Here is a 16596-nt window from a genome sequence, read left to right as displayed (position 1 = left end):
TATGAGCATGCATCGTGAACTTCAATGTTGGTTGCTCCCGTGATAGAATCAATACACGTCATTTCGACGTGGGTATGGGGCCACGGGCGGATGCTACCCCTCAGTAGGAATCCCCTCTACCCCTCTTCAGAGGAAACGGCTTTCTTGTCCATCTACAGTAAGTATGTCGGGAGGTGAGACTGCATCTCACACAAGGCTTGCCTGCTTGCGCATGGTGTGATTCTTGGCAGTAGCACGTCTGTCTACCGTTCTTAGGAGCAGTGCGCATCAGTCCTGATCGGCCGACTTGCAGCAGCAAAATGCGGGGAACTGACTGACAGCGACAATGGCTGCTGGGACGCACAGAGGGAACGTGGTCTATTGGTCTGGCGGTGATCAATCGAGGGCTATGCATGTCACCGAGATGAATCCATTCGTTCGCTTCCCCGATCTGGCATCTGCCAAGGCAAGAAACAGCGAGGCCATCTTTACTCGACAAAACACGCCATCTTTCTTTCGACTAGGTACGTCGGTGTATCTATAAGAATGCTAGGAATTATCGCATTTCAGAAAGCTCCAAGGCTGGACATGCTGCCGGATCGATGTTGCCTTCACAAATGCTGGGGATATCTGCGGCAGGGGGAATGTCACTGATTACTCGGCCTCTGTCGTAGCACATACACACACAGAAACGGCGGTACTGGAAGTGGAAGGAAAAGAGAAAAGTCCCATATCGCTCGCTGACTCGAAAACGTCGCCTCACAAATCGTTTCGGCTTTTGTGCAACTCCTCAAACGCCGCCGGCCCCCCACTTACTCCCCCGGGAGACCCGTAAACCCCTTTCCGTAGAATTCGACACGCTCAAGCAGATGCACCATACGGCAGCTGGTACGACATGTCCGACGATAGGTTGAACAGATCATCCACCCAGATATCATTCTGCGTCAAGACCCCCAGGTCATTCGTGACCATGTTGAATCGTTTGTTCTCGTTCGCATCGAGTACATATGAGGCCTCAGTAAAGATCATGGCCTGCGCGTCCGTTGCGGCTACACCTGGCAAGTTGTCTGGCGGAGAGAAAACCTGGTGAGAGTGGTGAGAAGACGGGGTTTGACGCAGAGAGCAGTTCCATTGCTCCTCTTGGCCGTCGTTGAGAGGCCCCGAGCCAGCCTCGTCTTTGGGCTCCATGGTCCCGTTGGCTTCCGCATGTGCCATCGGCGGTGCGCTCGCAGGCGCGCGGTTGATTGCAGTGAAGGAGCCTGACGGAGCAGATCTGAAAAACGTACGAACCGACTCGGATGTGCCTGAATCCTCTGCTGCCATCGCTGAGCCACGATCGGTGGGGCTATCTCGAGGTTGAGCCAGGTCCAGGCCCTCGTCATGCGATTGCCCGTCGGGGTGCAATGCACCAAAGTCCTTCAAGAACGGGAGCTGGCGGTACTCTTCCAGTGCTGCACCTGTCCCGCCTTCGCGAAGGCTACGATCGGGACGGCCTTTGCGGGTCTTGTTAATGTTGTAGTCTCGAATGATCGTTACGAAGTATCTCTCCATATGCTGCAGCATATTGAGATATGTCGACGCCATTTTCAGCCAGACAGTCATTTTGTTCAATGTCTGGTAGGTGAGTCCCATCGGCCCATGCTGGAAAACATCTTGTTGCTCCGAGGCTGATTCGTTCCACCGATGACCGAGAATGTGCTGTTTCGTATCCATGTGTGGGAAATGTATCGCATATTGTGCCACGAATGCAGCAGTCCAGATGGCGAAGAGAACGATTGTCGACTGCGGTAGCTTATCTTTCTTTTGGCAAATCTCAATCAAGTCGATAATCTCTCTGCCAGCCTTGAAGACGTATTCCGCGCTCTCGAGCCAAAACCCGGCGGGTGCAGCGTCTTTTGCGAAAGTTGGTTTGTCAAGGGGTCCTACCGGCCCCTCACAGCGGATTGGCACGAAAGGGATATACCTGGCATAACAAGTCAATACTAGTTGCTTCCAAGCAAAATAGGGATTGGCTATCGATCCAACTCACTCTCTGTGTAGCATAATGAGGCACACATTTCGAAGCATATGCAGTAGTACATATACACTGGATGCCTGGTGATTCTCGTGTTTGAAGTAATTGGAACGGGAGAATGTGAACGTGTGAGGCAAATCAGCATCGAAAGCTTCCATTTGTCCCCGAAGTTTGTAGAATGTCGTCCTGTCGTCCCACGGCGGATAATCCTTTTCCGCCGTCCGGCCTCCGATAACACTGTACTTGGAGATTTCTCCCCAAAGATCAACTAGTTGTATGAAACGGCTTAATACACTGTCATCCTGTACATGTCGCTGCTCACCAAATTTGCGAGGGTGTAGGAATAAGGTCTGGACAGGTACGGACAAGTCGAATCTGTCCTCGGGACAGGGTAGCTGTATCTGCAAGTCTTCTGCTCTCATGATGGATGATCTCTCCTTACCACATGCTAGCATCCGATCCAAGATGAAGCAGCTGAACATAGTGCGTCGCTTCACCTCCTGATCCTGGATGGCCTGGGAAGGTGAGACGGAACTCTTCGAATTGTGCCCCAGCGACGGAGGCTCTTCAGATCCTGGCCGGCTTTTGCTGTCCTTGTCTCCGAAGCCCAGCTTGAGGAACTGTGCCATACGAATAGCAGAACCCACATACATCCAAGCAGCCAAACCGCCACTCTGGGGGCGTGTTTGGCCCCATTCGTACAAGCCAAGCATCAGCAGAGCCTGAACTCTTTCCACCGAAGCCACTCTCATTGTCGTTCGCAACGGGCCGAGAGCCATTGTGAGGGTATCGGCATAGTACTCTGACGCAGCAGCGGGATCAATTTGGGTCTGAACTGGTCGTGACCTTGCGTTGCCGCTCTGCGAGCTGCACACATGAGCAAGGTACTTGACGAGGTCGGGGTGAAAACGGGCAGTGAGCGTCAGGACTCCGAGAAGGACCAGGTTGAAGTCAGGGGAAGGGTCCGGTTGTGATGTCTTGAACTTGTGGGCAATTCTATCCTTCATGGTCGGCAGGTGCAAAAAGGGCAGCTCTGGCGCGAAATGCAGCTTATAGAGATCAAGGACTTGCTCCCAGAGGTCTTCGGTGAGGAATGGTGCGGCCAGAACCTCATCTGCGTACAGCGTCGCCTTCTGATTGTCCATCTTGGAGATATCGTCGATCCGCTTCAGCTTCTTGCGATCAGAGCCCCCATCTCTGTCCTGCTTGATGCCGGCGGGCGGCTCAGTCCTTTTGCCGGCGCCGGGTTGGCTTCGGGAAGCTTGAAGATGCACTCCTTGCCCGTCTTGATGCAACTATCACAAGGACTGCTCCCACCATTGTTCTCGCATTTGATCTTGGACTTTCGGCACCTCAGGCAGGCAATGCTCGACCGCATTGGCGGGCGCATTTTGGCCTGCTGCTTCTTGCTTTCATAACCCCCGCCAAGACTCCGCCCTTCCCATCGTTCACTACATAGCCCCTCACCACGCCCCCAGCCCTTCACTCGGCGGTCGCTCCGTGGCTGCCGAGTGCTGTCGGTGATCGAGAGGGGCTAGATGGGAAGGCGGGGCCAGGTGGGCATCGGGAGGGACGAAGGCGTCCTCGAACCTTCTCTTGGGTGTAGAATGGTACGACGACGTGTTGCCGGAGTTCTGCGATCCGGGGTCGGGTTGGGAGATGATAGAAGCTATTCGGAGTGGAGAGGTAATTGTGGCGGCTTGGGTCTGGCGCAGACCCGTGACTATTTGGTGCAATAGACTCGCGAGCAAACGGCGACTGGGCCTCGTGCTATAAGCCCCTGTGGTGTTCGGTTACTGCAACGCCGCGTTTGGGCTGTTGGTCCCCTTCTCTAACACAGGCGCGCGGTGTATATTCCTCCAGACGATGTCCACACAACTATGCTCTTCGTGCGCCTGGTGCCCCGGGCTCCGCTGTCAAAGGGCGCTCGGACAAGACCAATGCAAGGACTCTCAGTAAGGGTGCCACAACACCAAGGGGAACTGCAGCTACCCGTGAAGAATCCAGCTGGCCAGCAGGCCTATGAGCAGAGACACGAGCGAGGGTGTGCGAGCAGTTATCCGTCCGTGGACACGCGAACTTGGTCGAGAAATGGAATGTTGTCGTAAACACGGGCTCTCGCAGACTTGGGGTGGGTATGGGAATGCGCAATAAAGATGACTGAAGGTGGCATGGAAACACGGCAGAGCAGGTATCAAGGAAACCGGCACGAATCAGTCCAAGGTCGGCGATAGTCGCTCCTGTTCTCGGCTTCGCGCTTCTTCGTTGGATGGCTGCTTTGGGAAGGTCGTCGTTGGTTGGGAATGGGAAGGAAGAGGGAAGGAAGTACGATGGACACACAAGCAGATGCACACAAGCACACACGCACACACAACACACGCACGCACATACAAGCACACAAGCACACAATACAGGCGAAGTTACGAATCCCCGATGGCAAGTATGGTATGGTGGATTGGAGCAAAATGGGGGAGAATATTTGGGAAGCCAACATGGGGTCCAACACGCACGGCATGGTGACTAGGAGTGACATGGGACCGAGCCTACGACGATGTACCTCTCCATCCTGGAATTACATGCCGTAGCCGTGCCAGGCCTGACCGGTAAAGGCAGCTCTTCCCTGGCTTGCCTGGCTTGCCTGGACGATTGATTGCCAGTGCAAGGGTTCAATTCAATGTTCCCCGGACGGGTCGGATAGACCAGCATTGCCTCTACCACCCCCTGGGAACCTCTAGCCTCTAGGCGGCCCAGCGGTGCTAGCTCTACAATGTATGCATGTACATACCTGATAGGTGGCCCACTCACCACGGGCAAAGTCACCAACACGAAAAGGGCGACAAGTACATACATGTACCTACCTACCTACCTTCGACATAGCGTTCCAAACTGGAGCCCATATCGGCTCGGCCCATCCATGGCGCCCAGGCCCGCGCAGGCCGCAAATTTGAACCCCACGTTGATGCCGAGCAGATGAAACCATTTTGCCTACTGAACGACATCTGCTCTTGTCGCTTGTCTTGCTCGCCGTTGACAATGAAACGAGGCGTGGGAGTGGTGTGGTGCTTGCTATATTCTTCTGCGCATGAATTCCAGTCTGCTGGGGACCGGGGGCGAAAAAGAGAGTAGAACGGAAGCCAGCGCCAAGTTCTGCTTGACCGGTGTTGCATTGAGCTGTGGAAGTAGGCGATGGCGCCGTGCTGAATAGTAGATGATCGGGAGCCTAGCTTCCGTGACGCGGTGGCTGGCACGCAGTAGGCAGGCTGGATAACTCGACTACATAGCACGAGCGAGGTACCTGGCCTGCTGGGCTGCCTCATATCTCAACAAGGTGCCGTGCAAATGCAGGGCTAGTGTAGGCATCGAACCTCATAGTACAGACGCCCAACCGACAGCACTGTACAGTTGCATGTACCAGAATCGTCTTCATAAAAACGGGCAGGAGGGTCGCTGTGACGGTGTAGAGCATGATAGTGGCCCGATCGGCAGTCCTTTTAGACTCCTCTTCAGTCCTGCCAGTCCATTCTCAGAAGGGATTGGAGGCACCTGGGAGAGGCCAAGGCCGGAGAAGTGCAGAGACCTGCAGGGAGCGGTTTCCTGGAGGTGCGCCAACCCGAGTATGTAGAGGGAGGGGGGTCCAGGGGGTGACGAAAAAGACGGCCTTAGGCCAGACAATCCTCCCGACCGACATTGGCCAGCTATCAGCCGGTTAGAGCGGGAACCTCGTCGGATCGAGAAATCTTCAGCGGGTAGAGGTGGTAGATGAAGCAACCCCATCCAAACCTAAGGGAGGGTGAAAGCATCCAAGTATCTTCCTCCTCACTTGTCCATCAATAGGGGTAAGCAGCGGCGTGCACGCCCGAGCAAATCATTCATTGGTGCTTCTACATGTGTCTGGCCTGCCACCTATTGCTGATGTATTGCTGATGTGTGCCACGTTCGCAGAATCCCTTTCGTGTCCCGGAAATTCTTTGTACGTGTTTGCCGCAGACAGAAGACAGTCACGCAGTTGGGGATCGATGCAATCTACCTACCCTGCCTACCACCATTACATCCGTCACACCCATACCATGCTGGTGTTGTTTCTGGTTGCATCACGGAAAGCGGAAAAGTACCCGTACATATACTGGCTCTCTCTCTCGGGCGTACCTGTCTGCGTAGTTACGTATGTGTCCGATAGCGATGCAGTACATGCTGCTCTAGGTACAATGCAGTAGTGTCGCGATTTGGCCGTGTTTTATCCGCCTATCGTCCATGTTTGCCTGTATGAGCAAGCCCAAAATGTGTGCGTGCTTCCAAAGCACTTTACCAATCTGGCCTAGTGTCTAGTGATGTGCTATCTGCCTACAGCTAGCTTCTAGTAAAATGTTTGTTTCGTCGCTTTCTCGCAAGCAGAACGGTCGGGGAGGCGCCAGAAGAAAACGAAGGAATGGAAACCTTGTCCCAGGCGCAAAGGTATCGGGACAACCCATTACGCTGGAGCGCTTCACGGGAAGAGCACAAGCTCTGACACTACGGGAACCTCTGATCGAATCGGGCCGGGTCTCCTCTCCAGTGCACATCCTCACTAGGGCGAGGTTAAAAGTAAGGCGCTGCTGCTTGAGGGGTGCCAGGCACTTTAGTTCGCGGCGCAGCAGGAACTTGGCAATTCGCGTCGCTTACCGGCCGGCCCGCGGCCGTTGAGTCTGGTTGATGGAAATGATGGAAAGTCAGCACCCGACTGAGACAGTCGGACAAAAAGCGAGCCAATGGCTGGCCCGGGGGATTGACGCGACTGAACCACAACTATGTGTGACTGCTCAACACCTTCTTGTTGCCAGGCACCACCTCCAGTCCTGCTCCAGAACCACCTCTCCTGAATTTCCAACATGGGTGATGGGTGATGAGTTGATACGCAAACCACCTTGCTGCGCAACGTGCGAGGATCAGCCGTCGGGTGGGACAGTGCGGATCTCGATGTGGCAGCACACCGGGCGGCGCAACCCGACTATCCTCCATGTAATTCGGCAGGCCGATGCGCGCACATATGCGCTTACAGCGCCATGGAAAGTGCAGCCATGAGGTATGCAACGTACGTAGCCAGTACGTACGATGTACATGTGGTATGCGGGTAGCTGTACATGCACACACCACTCCATGGGTTGGTTTATCTTCCCAACTCTGGCCTGCCAACCCACCATGTTCGGTCCGGTATGCTCGACCATGGGCCGCCGTCAATTCCTGCCACAGTAGCAAGTAGATTGCTTTGTATAAGCGTCTTTGCTTTTGTTTAATAAAAGATCCTTCTTTTCTCCTTTCCCTAAGCGTGACAAGTCGGTAGATTAGGTGGTTCGGCTCTATTCAGGCTTCGTACAGGTCATTCCATGAATAGTATCGTTGAGTGACACCCAGGCAATAGGCGAGAGGCCCTGATTTAACCGCTTGCTCTAGTCACCAACACCAATTGCCAGCGTCAATCGTGGGGGCTGTGCTGTGTCCGGAGCGCTAAAAACCAGCGGCCTCGGCCTGCATAAGCGTTGTTTTCAAAGAGGATTCGAAATCACCCATCACCCATCCTTTTTGGCTCTCATTCGTCCTGCAATCCATCAACCCTTGGCACTTCCTTAAAGCCGGGTGTCTTTAAAATAGATGTGAATATGCCTGCACTCCGTAAGTAAGAGGGCATGCCGGCTTCGCTCTAATTTCCAGCCATTCACATGGTGCGCGTAAGCCATCACCATGGAGGATGACAAATCACTGACAATCCTGCATGAGCTGCCGCTCTCCAAGGTGTGCGTGGAGAGCTATTCACATACAGCAGTGCATAGCCATAAGAGATGCATCCATTGTTTTCGGACTCCAATGTCTTGAGATAACTAGGACTTGAATCTTTGTTATGCCTGAGGACCATTGTATTTAGCATGCGTGTCTGTCAAGCGGACAAGACGTATTGTGGTAGACCATGTGCCAGGCTCATCCCCCCCTTCACTCACAACACACGCGGTAGGCGGCAATATAATTCTTACTTAAGCTGAAGGATGAGTTTATTCTTCCATTTGTTGACTAGAACAGCATCCATTGCACCATGGATCTTGTTCTTCCGGAACAAGTAGCCTCCCTCCGAGGATGGCCTCCGGTGTGTGTAGTATTCAACCCTCTCTCAAGATCACAAACTCCATGCTTAGTCCAAATGAGTATAAACATTGCCCACACTGGCGTGACTCTTGTCTACATGGTCACTGGGAAGGCTCTTGTGTAATTAGATAATGCGCCAAGCCTGAGCACTACATGTCTACATGTTACGGGAACGGCTGCTAGAATACCACTCGATCCTGGGCGCAGCATTGGTCCAATACGCACTAGGTTGTAGACACATAGGTAAAGCTGTACATTGCATATTTGCGGTAGAAAAGCCAAAAGCAGCTGGTGAGCAGTGTTGTCAAAGATGCATGATATTAACACAAGAAAAAGCTTCCCACGTAGTCGGATGGCCCAACTCAAGAGATCAATTAGGTTACTTATCATTGAGGGAGAACATTTTTTCTTCCTCTTTCTACGGCACATTATTGCACGGGTTTCCTTAATTCTAACTCATGTTAGCTGGTGATTGCTAATCCAAGGGGCAAAAAGACCACCACGGGCAAAGCGGCTCAAGTGACAGATCACCATGCCCAGTCGAAGCAAGTACTACATGATGACCACGGTGTAGTGTAAGTGGTAACATGGTGCCAACTGCTAGTATTCATTTACGCTGTGCCACCACACGTGTCGGGCCATTTCCACTGTATGGGTAACGAATCAGTTGCTCAAGTCTGGATATCGCGTCCCGGCAGCTTGGTTCACTACGGCCCACGGGGCCCCTTCGGTAGGGCTATGGCTTACGCTGCCGTCCAGACCGGTTGCCGGGCCCGCAAGCAAATGATGTAATAAAATCTTCGGGAAAAACGGGCTCTAGAAGTTCTTTTTCGCCTGTAGTTGTCAATCACCCGTTGTGGTCTTCTGAACCCAGGGGTGCGTTGGACGTAGGGGTTGCTCTCCGGTGCAGCAAACAATAGGTTCCAAAAACCTTGCCTCCCTTTAGTTCACATGGATATTAGCAAAACTTCTGGTATATAGCCTGGATTGAAAAGATGCAGAGCAAACGACGCACATCTAGCAAGGAAGCTAGGGAAGTGGACTAACTACCACATATACCGTATGGCAGTCCCGAAACCAGTGCACGCGAATTGGCTGGGCGTGTAGTAATGACCGAGAGGCATTCAGGATCTCGCCAACCAACTAAAGAGCAACTAAAGAGCACCGCACTTGAGTTATTCTACTTAGCTCTGCTGGCAGCTACTCTCGTCTCGATTCCCAGCTGCCCCCTGGGCACAGTACCGCGTATTTGCTCGGCATTTTTTCACCAAGTCAGCAACAGCACCAAAAGCCACAATAATGTAGAATGGTCAACTAGTTGGAGGGCACATCTGATAACTCATAGTCTACTTTTCATGACTAAAAATGACGAGACTCCGTGTACTGGTCTCACAATGATCAATCCATACACGCCCACCACAGCTACCGGACCCGGAGCTTAGCCTTAGCCATCACGCAGGAACAGCGGCATGTTTCTAAACCAAAAGACTTTAGAGTCCCAGTAGAAGCACAAGGTTATTAGTAATCGCACCTTTTAGGCAATCCTAATCGGATTGTTCAATGTCGCCCAGGGAGGCTTATGGGCATACCCCTGAATTGAGCTCTCTGGCTGTTGAGGCTAAGCACCATCCCGAGCCTTCCTGACACGTTGAATGACAATACAGAATGCGCAAAATACGCCTGACTCCGGTTAACAATCTAGATTCAAGTCATTTTTATGTAAGGCAGTCCATGCTCTGGGAAGTTGAACAGGATGAGGCTCACCCCGTGTGAGCGCTGCTACCAAGAAGCCTCAATAGCCCCTAGGGCCGGCCAGTTGGTGCAAATACCCAACCCGTATATTTTCACCACCTTTGCACATGTTTTCCCAGTCTTTTATCGTGCGTAGATTATCGTGAAGAGGCGTCAAATCCAAACTTGCGCGATGTGCTTCTGGCATCTGGGACGTTTGACGCACTACTAGAATGAGCCCCGATCAAGCGCCCAGCACTGGATATTGCCACATGCTTGGCATTCTTATCAGTGGACCAACAGCAAAGAGTTGGAGCGTTGTGTGTATTAATAGAGCGTTACAGGAGTGTTGCTTTGGTTGGGCCCCAGAGCCCCAGAGTACTGCCAGAGCCCCAGGGCCCCTGTGCCCCCATCACCCATGTCAAACAGGCCAAACAGGCCAAACAGGCCAAACAGGCTTGTGTGAGGCGAGTCCTGGCGAGGATTTCCATGGATGCCCGCCCGCACCCACGCACGTCAACCTTAGTACGTTCCAGACCTGCGCGGGGTATTGGCTGTCACAGCGTAAATGTCCAATGACGTCGTGCGAGAGGCCTCTCATGATGCGCAGTCTCGTAGCCTTGCAGCGTGATTTAAGCGCTTCAACGTACATATGAGGTTGCTGGTTGGCTCACATGATACAGCGCCTGAAATAGAAAGAAGCATAGGCGGCAAATCGAAGCGCTCGCCACCACTCTTTCCTACTTGAATCAATAGATCTTTTCCGCAGAAACTCCTTCTGCGGCCCTACCTACATTATATCCGATCGTATTTCGCGTGTTTCTGGATTATCCCAGCAACAATAGACATTTGCAAGTGTTTTGGATCATGGCATCAGGGCATAATGTAAGTAAACACCGCTCGCTCTCCCTCGGCGCTGCATGGCTCCTGCGATAACAACGTTACTAACCCGTGTTCCAGGATCCGAAGCTGCTGGTAAGTTATCTGTCCGAATCCGTCCTGCCCTCGACTTGTCCTAACACCAGCTGCGCAGTACGCCATCCAGGGCGTCTCTGCCTACCATGTAACAGCCGGTAAGGAGGAGTCTCTCACGCCGACGGGGCCACAGACACTGTCATTGTTGATGGTGCCGACCTCGTCGAGCTACGCGGATCCGGCCGCTTTTGACGGAGACACCCAGACCCCGTCTGACTTCTACCTTCACCTGCACGTCGACGAGAGCCTAGACATCCCTCTCCCGGCCACCACTCAGATCTACCACCAGCCTCCCCGGAGCTATCTCATTCCGCGATGGGATCTTGGCCCCGAGAGCGGCACGTTCACCAGGCTTGAGTTTCCTGAGATTGGCAGCCGCAAGGGACTCCAAGAGGATGTGGATACATTTGAAACCATTCTGGCACAATGCACAGCATTCCTGGAGAGGGCGCCTCCCCCAAAAGCGGCAAAAAAAGCCAAAAGCCCTTCGACGTCTGCCACTCCTTCTGCGGCCGTTTCGCCTATAAGCACCAAGTCAAAAATGGCGACGAAAGACGAAGTCCCTCCCTATCCTCCGCCGGCTTACAACCCGGCTTCATTCGCCCCGGGCGAAGCCTATGCGCAGGGAAGCCACAGCGGACCGGGCAAAGGTGGCCAGATCGTTCTCGTGGACGAAGAGGATGGCAGCGTTATTGGCGAGCTTGGTGAGGGGTATCAGATCAACGACGACGCGATCAAGCCGGGTTCAAAAGGTTGGTGAAGTTGCCATAATGAGACTGATGAAAAATGCACATCTAATACAAACTCCTAGAACCTGTCGAGATTACTCTCCCCTCCGATAAGAATAATGACACGCTGGCAGTCGCACCTGCGTCGCCAGAGTTCCTGGAGATGGAATTACATCCGGCCTACAAGAAGTCGTTCCTCGTTTCCAAGGCGACATATGCATCGCGTCTGATAGTCACGACCTCGGATTTGATCACCAAGGGCATGCAGACTTCGGCAGACAGCTTCACGCAAAAGACCAAGCCGGCTGACAAGGCTGTCACCTTCACACCCACGACCCACGACCGCGTTCGCCGCATTGGCAAGTTCTCTGGGAACGTCGCCGACCTGTCATCCAAGACGGTGGGGCAGGTCAGCAAGGTGGCTCAGAACCTCGGTGCTACTTTGGCAAGGAAGGGAGCCAAGGACGGCGGCAGGGGTTTCGGGCCAGACGGAAAGCCAATCGAATCCTACAAGCCCGGCCTGCTCAACAAGAGCATGATGGCTTTTTCCACTATTGCTGATGGAATCGATTACGCCGGGCGCAGTCTGTTGGCCTCCGGCTCGTCTGCGGCCACCAACGTCGTGACGCACAAATGGGGCAATGAGGCTGGTGAGTTGTCGAAGCACCTGGGCGGGAGCGTCAAGAACGTCGGCCTGGTGTACATTGACGTAACGGGAGTCTCACGCCGCGCGATAGTGAAGGCTGTGGGCAAAGGCATGGTGGTAGGCAGGGTCAAGGGCGGTGGCCAGATTGTGGTTGGCGATGATACCAGTACCATGGTTGGCGATGGGGACAAGGCAGACCCCAAGGCAATTACAAGCGCCGACCAGGCCGATGTCAGCAGCGCCCCTAGTGGAAAGGGAAAAACCCGTTCACTGGGAAATAATTCAACATGTGTGGTAGGGATCCAACTCGTCCGGAAGTTGGCATAATCTGATTTTTAAACGCTGAAGCGATAGCAAAGGGTTATATATATATCACGTATCTAATCTTCTGGCATACTCACATAATGAAGGTTTTCTGCCGTTGAAAGAAACAGTATGGCACTTGACTGGCGGGAGAGCGTATGGTTATGGTTATGATGCTCATGCGTGCATCCACTCATAACTCATCACCCTGCCTATTTTCTTCGGGAGAGAAATAGGTAATTGGCCCAATTCAGCAGTTGAAGTTGAACTCTTGGCATGCAAAAGAATAATCACCCATGAAAAGGAACAGAATGACAGTCGGCATTCTGGGAAGCTGATGGCTTTATTTACTTTTCTCCGAGCTGCCACTATTTTCGTCACGTGATATATGCTTTAACGCGCCTGTGCCAGTCGTTTCAAGGAAGGGAAAGCGAGCTCAAACCATTCCGAAACTTCAGCAGGTAACGTGCCATGGCTTGAGAAACTGCCACCAGTACTATCTTGATTGAGGAGTTTGTTTATTGATACAGTCGGTGGCGGCCGTGCCTGCTTTTGATGCCCCCCCGCGGCGGCTTTGGGCTTTGGGCTTTTCACCGGCGGAATCATCTCCCGAATTTCACTTCCGCATGGGCAATCGCATACGGACTACGACCTTGGCTCCGTCGACTCTCACGTTGCGACTCATGGCCTGAACAACGCCTGCAGGACCATCATTCGCCCATATCGGCTCATTTCTATAACATCCGTTGTGTCCACCTAGCTTTTGCTGCAATAAATTCGCAGTAACCAACCCCAATTACAGCGTCAACAATCTTGCGCCTAGGGATGTGTCGGTACGAGTGTCTAGGGTCCATCATTCTCCTCTTCCATGATATCAGCAAAACACTCTGGTTCAAAAAGTCGCCTCGCGATCTGGAAGAAGCGAAGTCCCCAGAGGTTTGGCTCTGAGCCTCCCTTACTTGGCACCAACATTTGTATAATCCCCCGGCGGCCCCAACATGTTGCATGAAATACTACTGTCGCTATCTGGGCACTCGTCGCCACTCCTGCGGGAGGGGCGATTGGCAGAAACCGCGCAGCCCGTTCTGTCGCCTCCGGAGCGGGATCTACTGAAGACGGCTGCACATTTGAGCGAGCTTCACCGCAGTCTCATCAAGACTACGGCTCAGATCAACGCGTCGCACGGATCTGTCATATGCCGAGCCGTTTCCAATGCCATTGTTTCTATTCACCTGGCCGCGTTTCAGCGAAAAATACTTGAAGTAGAGAGCAGCATTCTCCGCAAGGATGCCGCCCTCGTTGGGGCCTACGACATCGTGCCCCTTACGGCGGTGGTAGGCGAATTTTCAGACTGGACCATGAGGATGGAATGGCTGTGGGACATAGTCCAGTTCACGCTGAAAAAGGACAAAAGTGGTCTATGCACAGGATCACAGTTGATGGATAAACTCCGGAGTGAGATCCAGACTGGGTATGCGGATATTGAGGAGGCGGCGCTGAGTCTCGCCCGAGTTGCAGAAACGGCATGGCTCAAGCAGGTTTCTGCTTGGGTTCTTTACGGCCGAGTGCCTAGTTTTGGAGCTCAAGACTTCTTCATCCAGGTGGATGCAGAGAGTGACCATGTGAGCTGCTTGCATTTGTTAAAAACATGAGCGTTGCCTGAGGATAGTGAGCTAATCATAAGATGCAGGGATTCCGAGTGGACGAGAGACTACTGCCAGCATTCGTCAACGCCTCTAGTGTATCATCGATGCTCTTCATTGGTACCTCGTTGAATCATGTGCGGAGCAGAGCTGGATCCGAATCGAGCGTCGGCGGTCTCGGTCACCTTTCTTCACAGCTGCAGGAGCTGTCAAGCCTAGCCTTCCCCCTTAATACGGCGGCGTTTTCGAGAGCAATAACCAGCATTCGGCAATACTTATCACAGACTACACTGCAAAAGCTTCTTCCCCGAGAGAAGGTGGTAGAACTGCTACATCTCCTGCGTGAGTTCTTTTTGCTTGGACGTGGTGAATTTGCCATGGCCTTGACGCAGCAGGCAGATGAGAAAGTGAGGAACAGGTGGCATCGGGCAGATAACCTGGCCTATGAAAAACGCGACAATCTCGGCACCGCAGTCGTTAAAGAAGGGGAGGTTGCTGCGGTGCTTTCCCGGGCTTGGGCTGTGCTTGCTTCGATGCAGAGTGAGCACGCAGAGGAAGACGTAGAACTGGAGCGTGCCAGGAGTCTGATACAACTCAGTCCAGCCAAGAGCGGCACAACAAACTCTGCAGAGAAACACGACAACCCCCTACACCTCCAGCGCCTTTTGGCAACTTGTTATTTTCAGTGCCCGTCATTATGAGCTTACATGTTCCCTCGCCGCTGGACCTGTTTCTCTCGACTGCAGACGTAGCCACGTACTCTTCTATCAATTCGTACCTGCTTTCTATCCGGCGGGCACATCTCCGCTTAACAGACTTGTGGAAAATCACATCCCTCCGCCGCCATCACCCAGCGCCCCCGAGACCCCCCTTTTAGTCAAAAGAAGGCCGGTCAGAGAAAGACACGTCTTCTCAGGGACCGTTGGTCAGACCGATCATTGACTATGCGCAGCACGTGGACAACAAGCAGTGCTGCCATCTTCTTCCTTGCCGAAACCGAGGCCTATCTCCAAGTTGAGGTCGTAGAAGGTCTCTGGGACCACTTTGAAGGATGGCTTGTTGGTAGAGAGGCGCCTGGGAGTCGACCGGCAACTTCACACCAGCAAAGGCCCCTGGACAATGCGGACCAGCAGCCTGACGAAGGTGACGACGGCTTGTGGCTGGAGGATGGCCAAGCAACCCGTCCTGCGTCTCGCCAATCTCCCCCGTCGGGCCTGAATCTCGCAGCCCATCGGGATCCGCAGACCCTCTCTGTAGCCCATAGGACGTACCTCAGCGCCTTAACACGTCGTCTCCTGCTTACGCAGCTGACCTTTACCGACCCACTTTACAGGCTTTTAGTTCACATAGATCGTCTGGTCGCGCTGGTACACCGCCTGCAAAGTATCTGGACCGCACTTGATCTCGAGGCGGATGAAGGAGTTGTGGACGCCTTTTCCAATCTCGAGGCCGAAGAGGGGCGAGGTCAAGGCGCACATAGGCCAGATGGAGAACCAAGTCAAGAAGGGGGTCGAGGATGTGGTCGGGGTTCTGCGGAATCTCAGCATCGACTCCAAGTTCCTGGCGGACATGGAGGGCGAGGAGGTATACTCGGATGAGCAGGAGTTCCTCAACGACGAGCCGGGGCGGTACATGCCAAAGAGGGTTGGCGGGCTTGATCGGCTCCTCATGAAGTTGGACTTTGGAGGCTGGTTCAATAGCGGCATTGGCGCCGAGCACGAGTAACGGCACGATAGCTGGCCGGCATCACGATACACCGCTTATGGCGAAGCTACTTTAGCCAAGACACCTCACGACAATAGCACCTATGTTTGTCACAGAGCCCCAAACGACTTTGGTAGACGAAGACTAGAGGAGATATCACCAGTACAGGCTATGCGTAACTCATGCAACCCCAGTCGCAGGCGCCAGAATTCAGTGTGCTGTTATTCGATGCATTCCCCGGTTTTGGAGCCGTGCCCTAGCCGCACAGCTGTTGCCTTACTACACCACTACATGAATGCAAATTGACTGTTTGACCCATCGTCATTCCAAAGTGTGCCACCAAAACAAAGAGAAGAATCAACCTCCAAAGCGAGAAAATTCTGTTTTCCCGGCTTGTCGCCATGTAGCCATTAATATACACGAGATAGTCCCTTTTTGTACACAGATGCGTGAATGCCCAGTATCCCCCCAACGCCATGACCCAAGAACGGAAGTGTCCAAAACACGCTTCGAAGTGAGTGCTGTAATATACCCCTGCTCAAAATATGCAGGTCTCTGTTATCCGCTAATATATGTCCCGTATTGACCGTGGTAAGGGAACCGATGGTACGACAAACAAAAAGAAAAAAGAAAATAAAGGACAAGATCGAAAATTGGAGCTGAGACACGATTAAGGCCGCTTGGAAGAGTGAAGTAAAAGGATGTGTCGTCAGTCATAATCGCACTCGGATAGAGGCGGGTAGTGTTAAAAGTCGTAGAGTT

The 16596-nt window shown here is 53.1% G+C and overlaps 3 protein-coding genes across 3 annotated transcripts; 2 read left to right on the top strand and 1 right to left on the bottom strand.

Annotated features, from left to right (window-relative positions):
- Positions 1 to 840: 840 nt before the first annotated feature.
- On the bottom strand, positions 841 to 3383 carry PG998_003619 (C6 transcription factor; the record flags this gene model as incomplete). The annotated part of the gene is made up of 3 exons (XM_066870437.1): positions 841 to 1942; positions 2009 to 3254; positions 3311 to 3383. The coding sequence occupies 3 exons, from the start codon at positions 3381 to 3383 to the stop codon at positions 841 to 843; spliced, it is 2421 nt and encodes an 806-aa protein (XP_066734187.1).
- A 7289-nt stretch (positions 3384 to 10672) lies between these two features.
- Positions 10673 to 12478, top strand: PG998_003618 (uncharacterized protein; the record flags this gene model as incomplete). Its single annotated transcript, XM_066870436.1, has 4 exons — positions 10673 to 10720; positions 10796 to 10810; positions 10869 to 11562; positions 11622 to 12478. Coding segments are annotated over 4 exons (1614 nt in total), but the record flags the coding sequence as incomplete, so codon positions are not given.
- Positions 12479 to 13485: 1007 nt separating this feature from the next.
- Positions 13486 to 15855, top strand: PG998_003617 (Spc97/Spc98 family protein; the record flags this gene model as incomplete). Its single annotated transcript, XM_066870435.1, has 5 exons — positions 13486 to 14109; positions 14178 to 14670; positions 14729 to 14886; positions 14946 to 15417; positions 15515 to 15855. 5 exons carry the CDS (start codon positions 13486 to 13488, stop codon positions 15853 to 15855), a joined length of 2088 nt encoding a protein of 695 aa, XP_066734185.1.
- Positions 15856 to 16596: the final 741 nt, after the last annotated feature.

The sequence above is a fragment of the Apiospora kogelbergensis genome, assembly GCF_038363985.1.
Source record: "Apiospora kogelbergensis strain CBS 113332 chromosome Unknown utg000002l_segment0_segment0, whole genome shotgun sequence".
Lineage (NCBI taxonomy): Eukaryota > Fungi > Ascomycota > Sordariomycetes > Amphisphaeriales > Apiosporaceae > Apiospora > Apiospora kogelbergensis.
The sequence above is the reverse complement of the archived record's forward strand: the minus strand, read 5'-3'. Positions and strand labels throughout refer to the sequence as shown.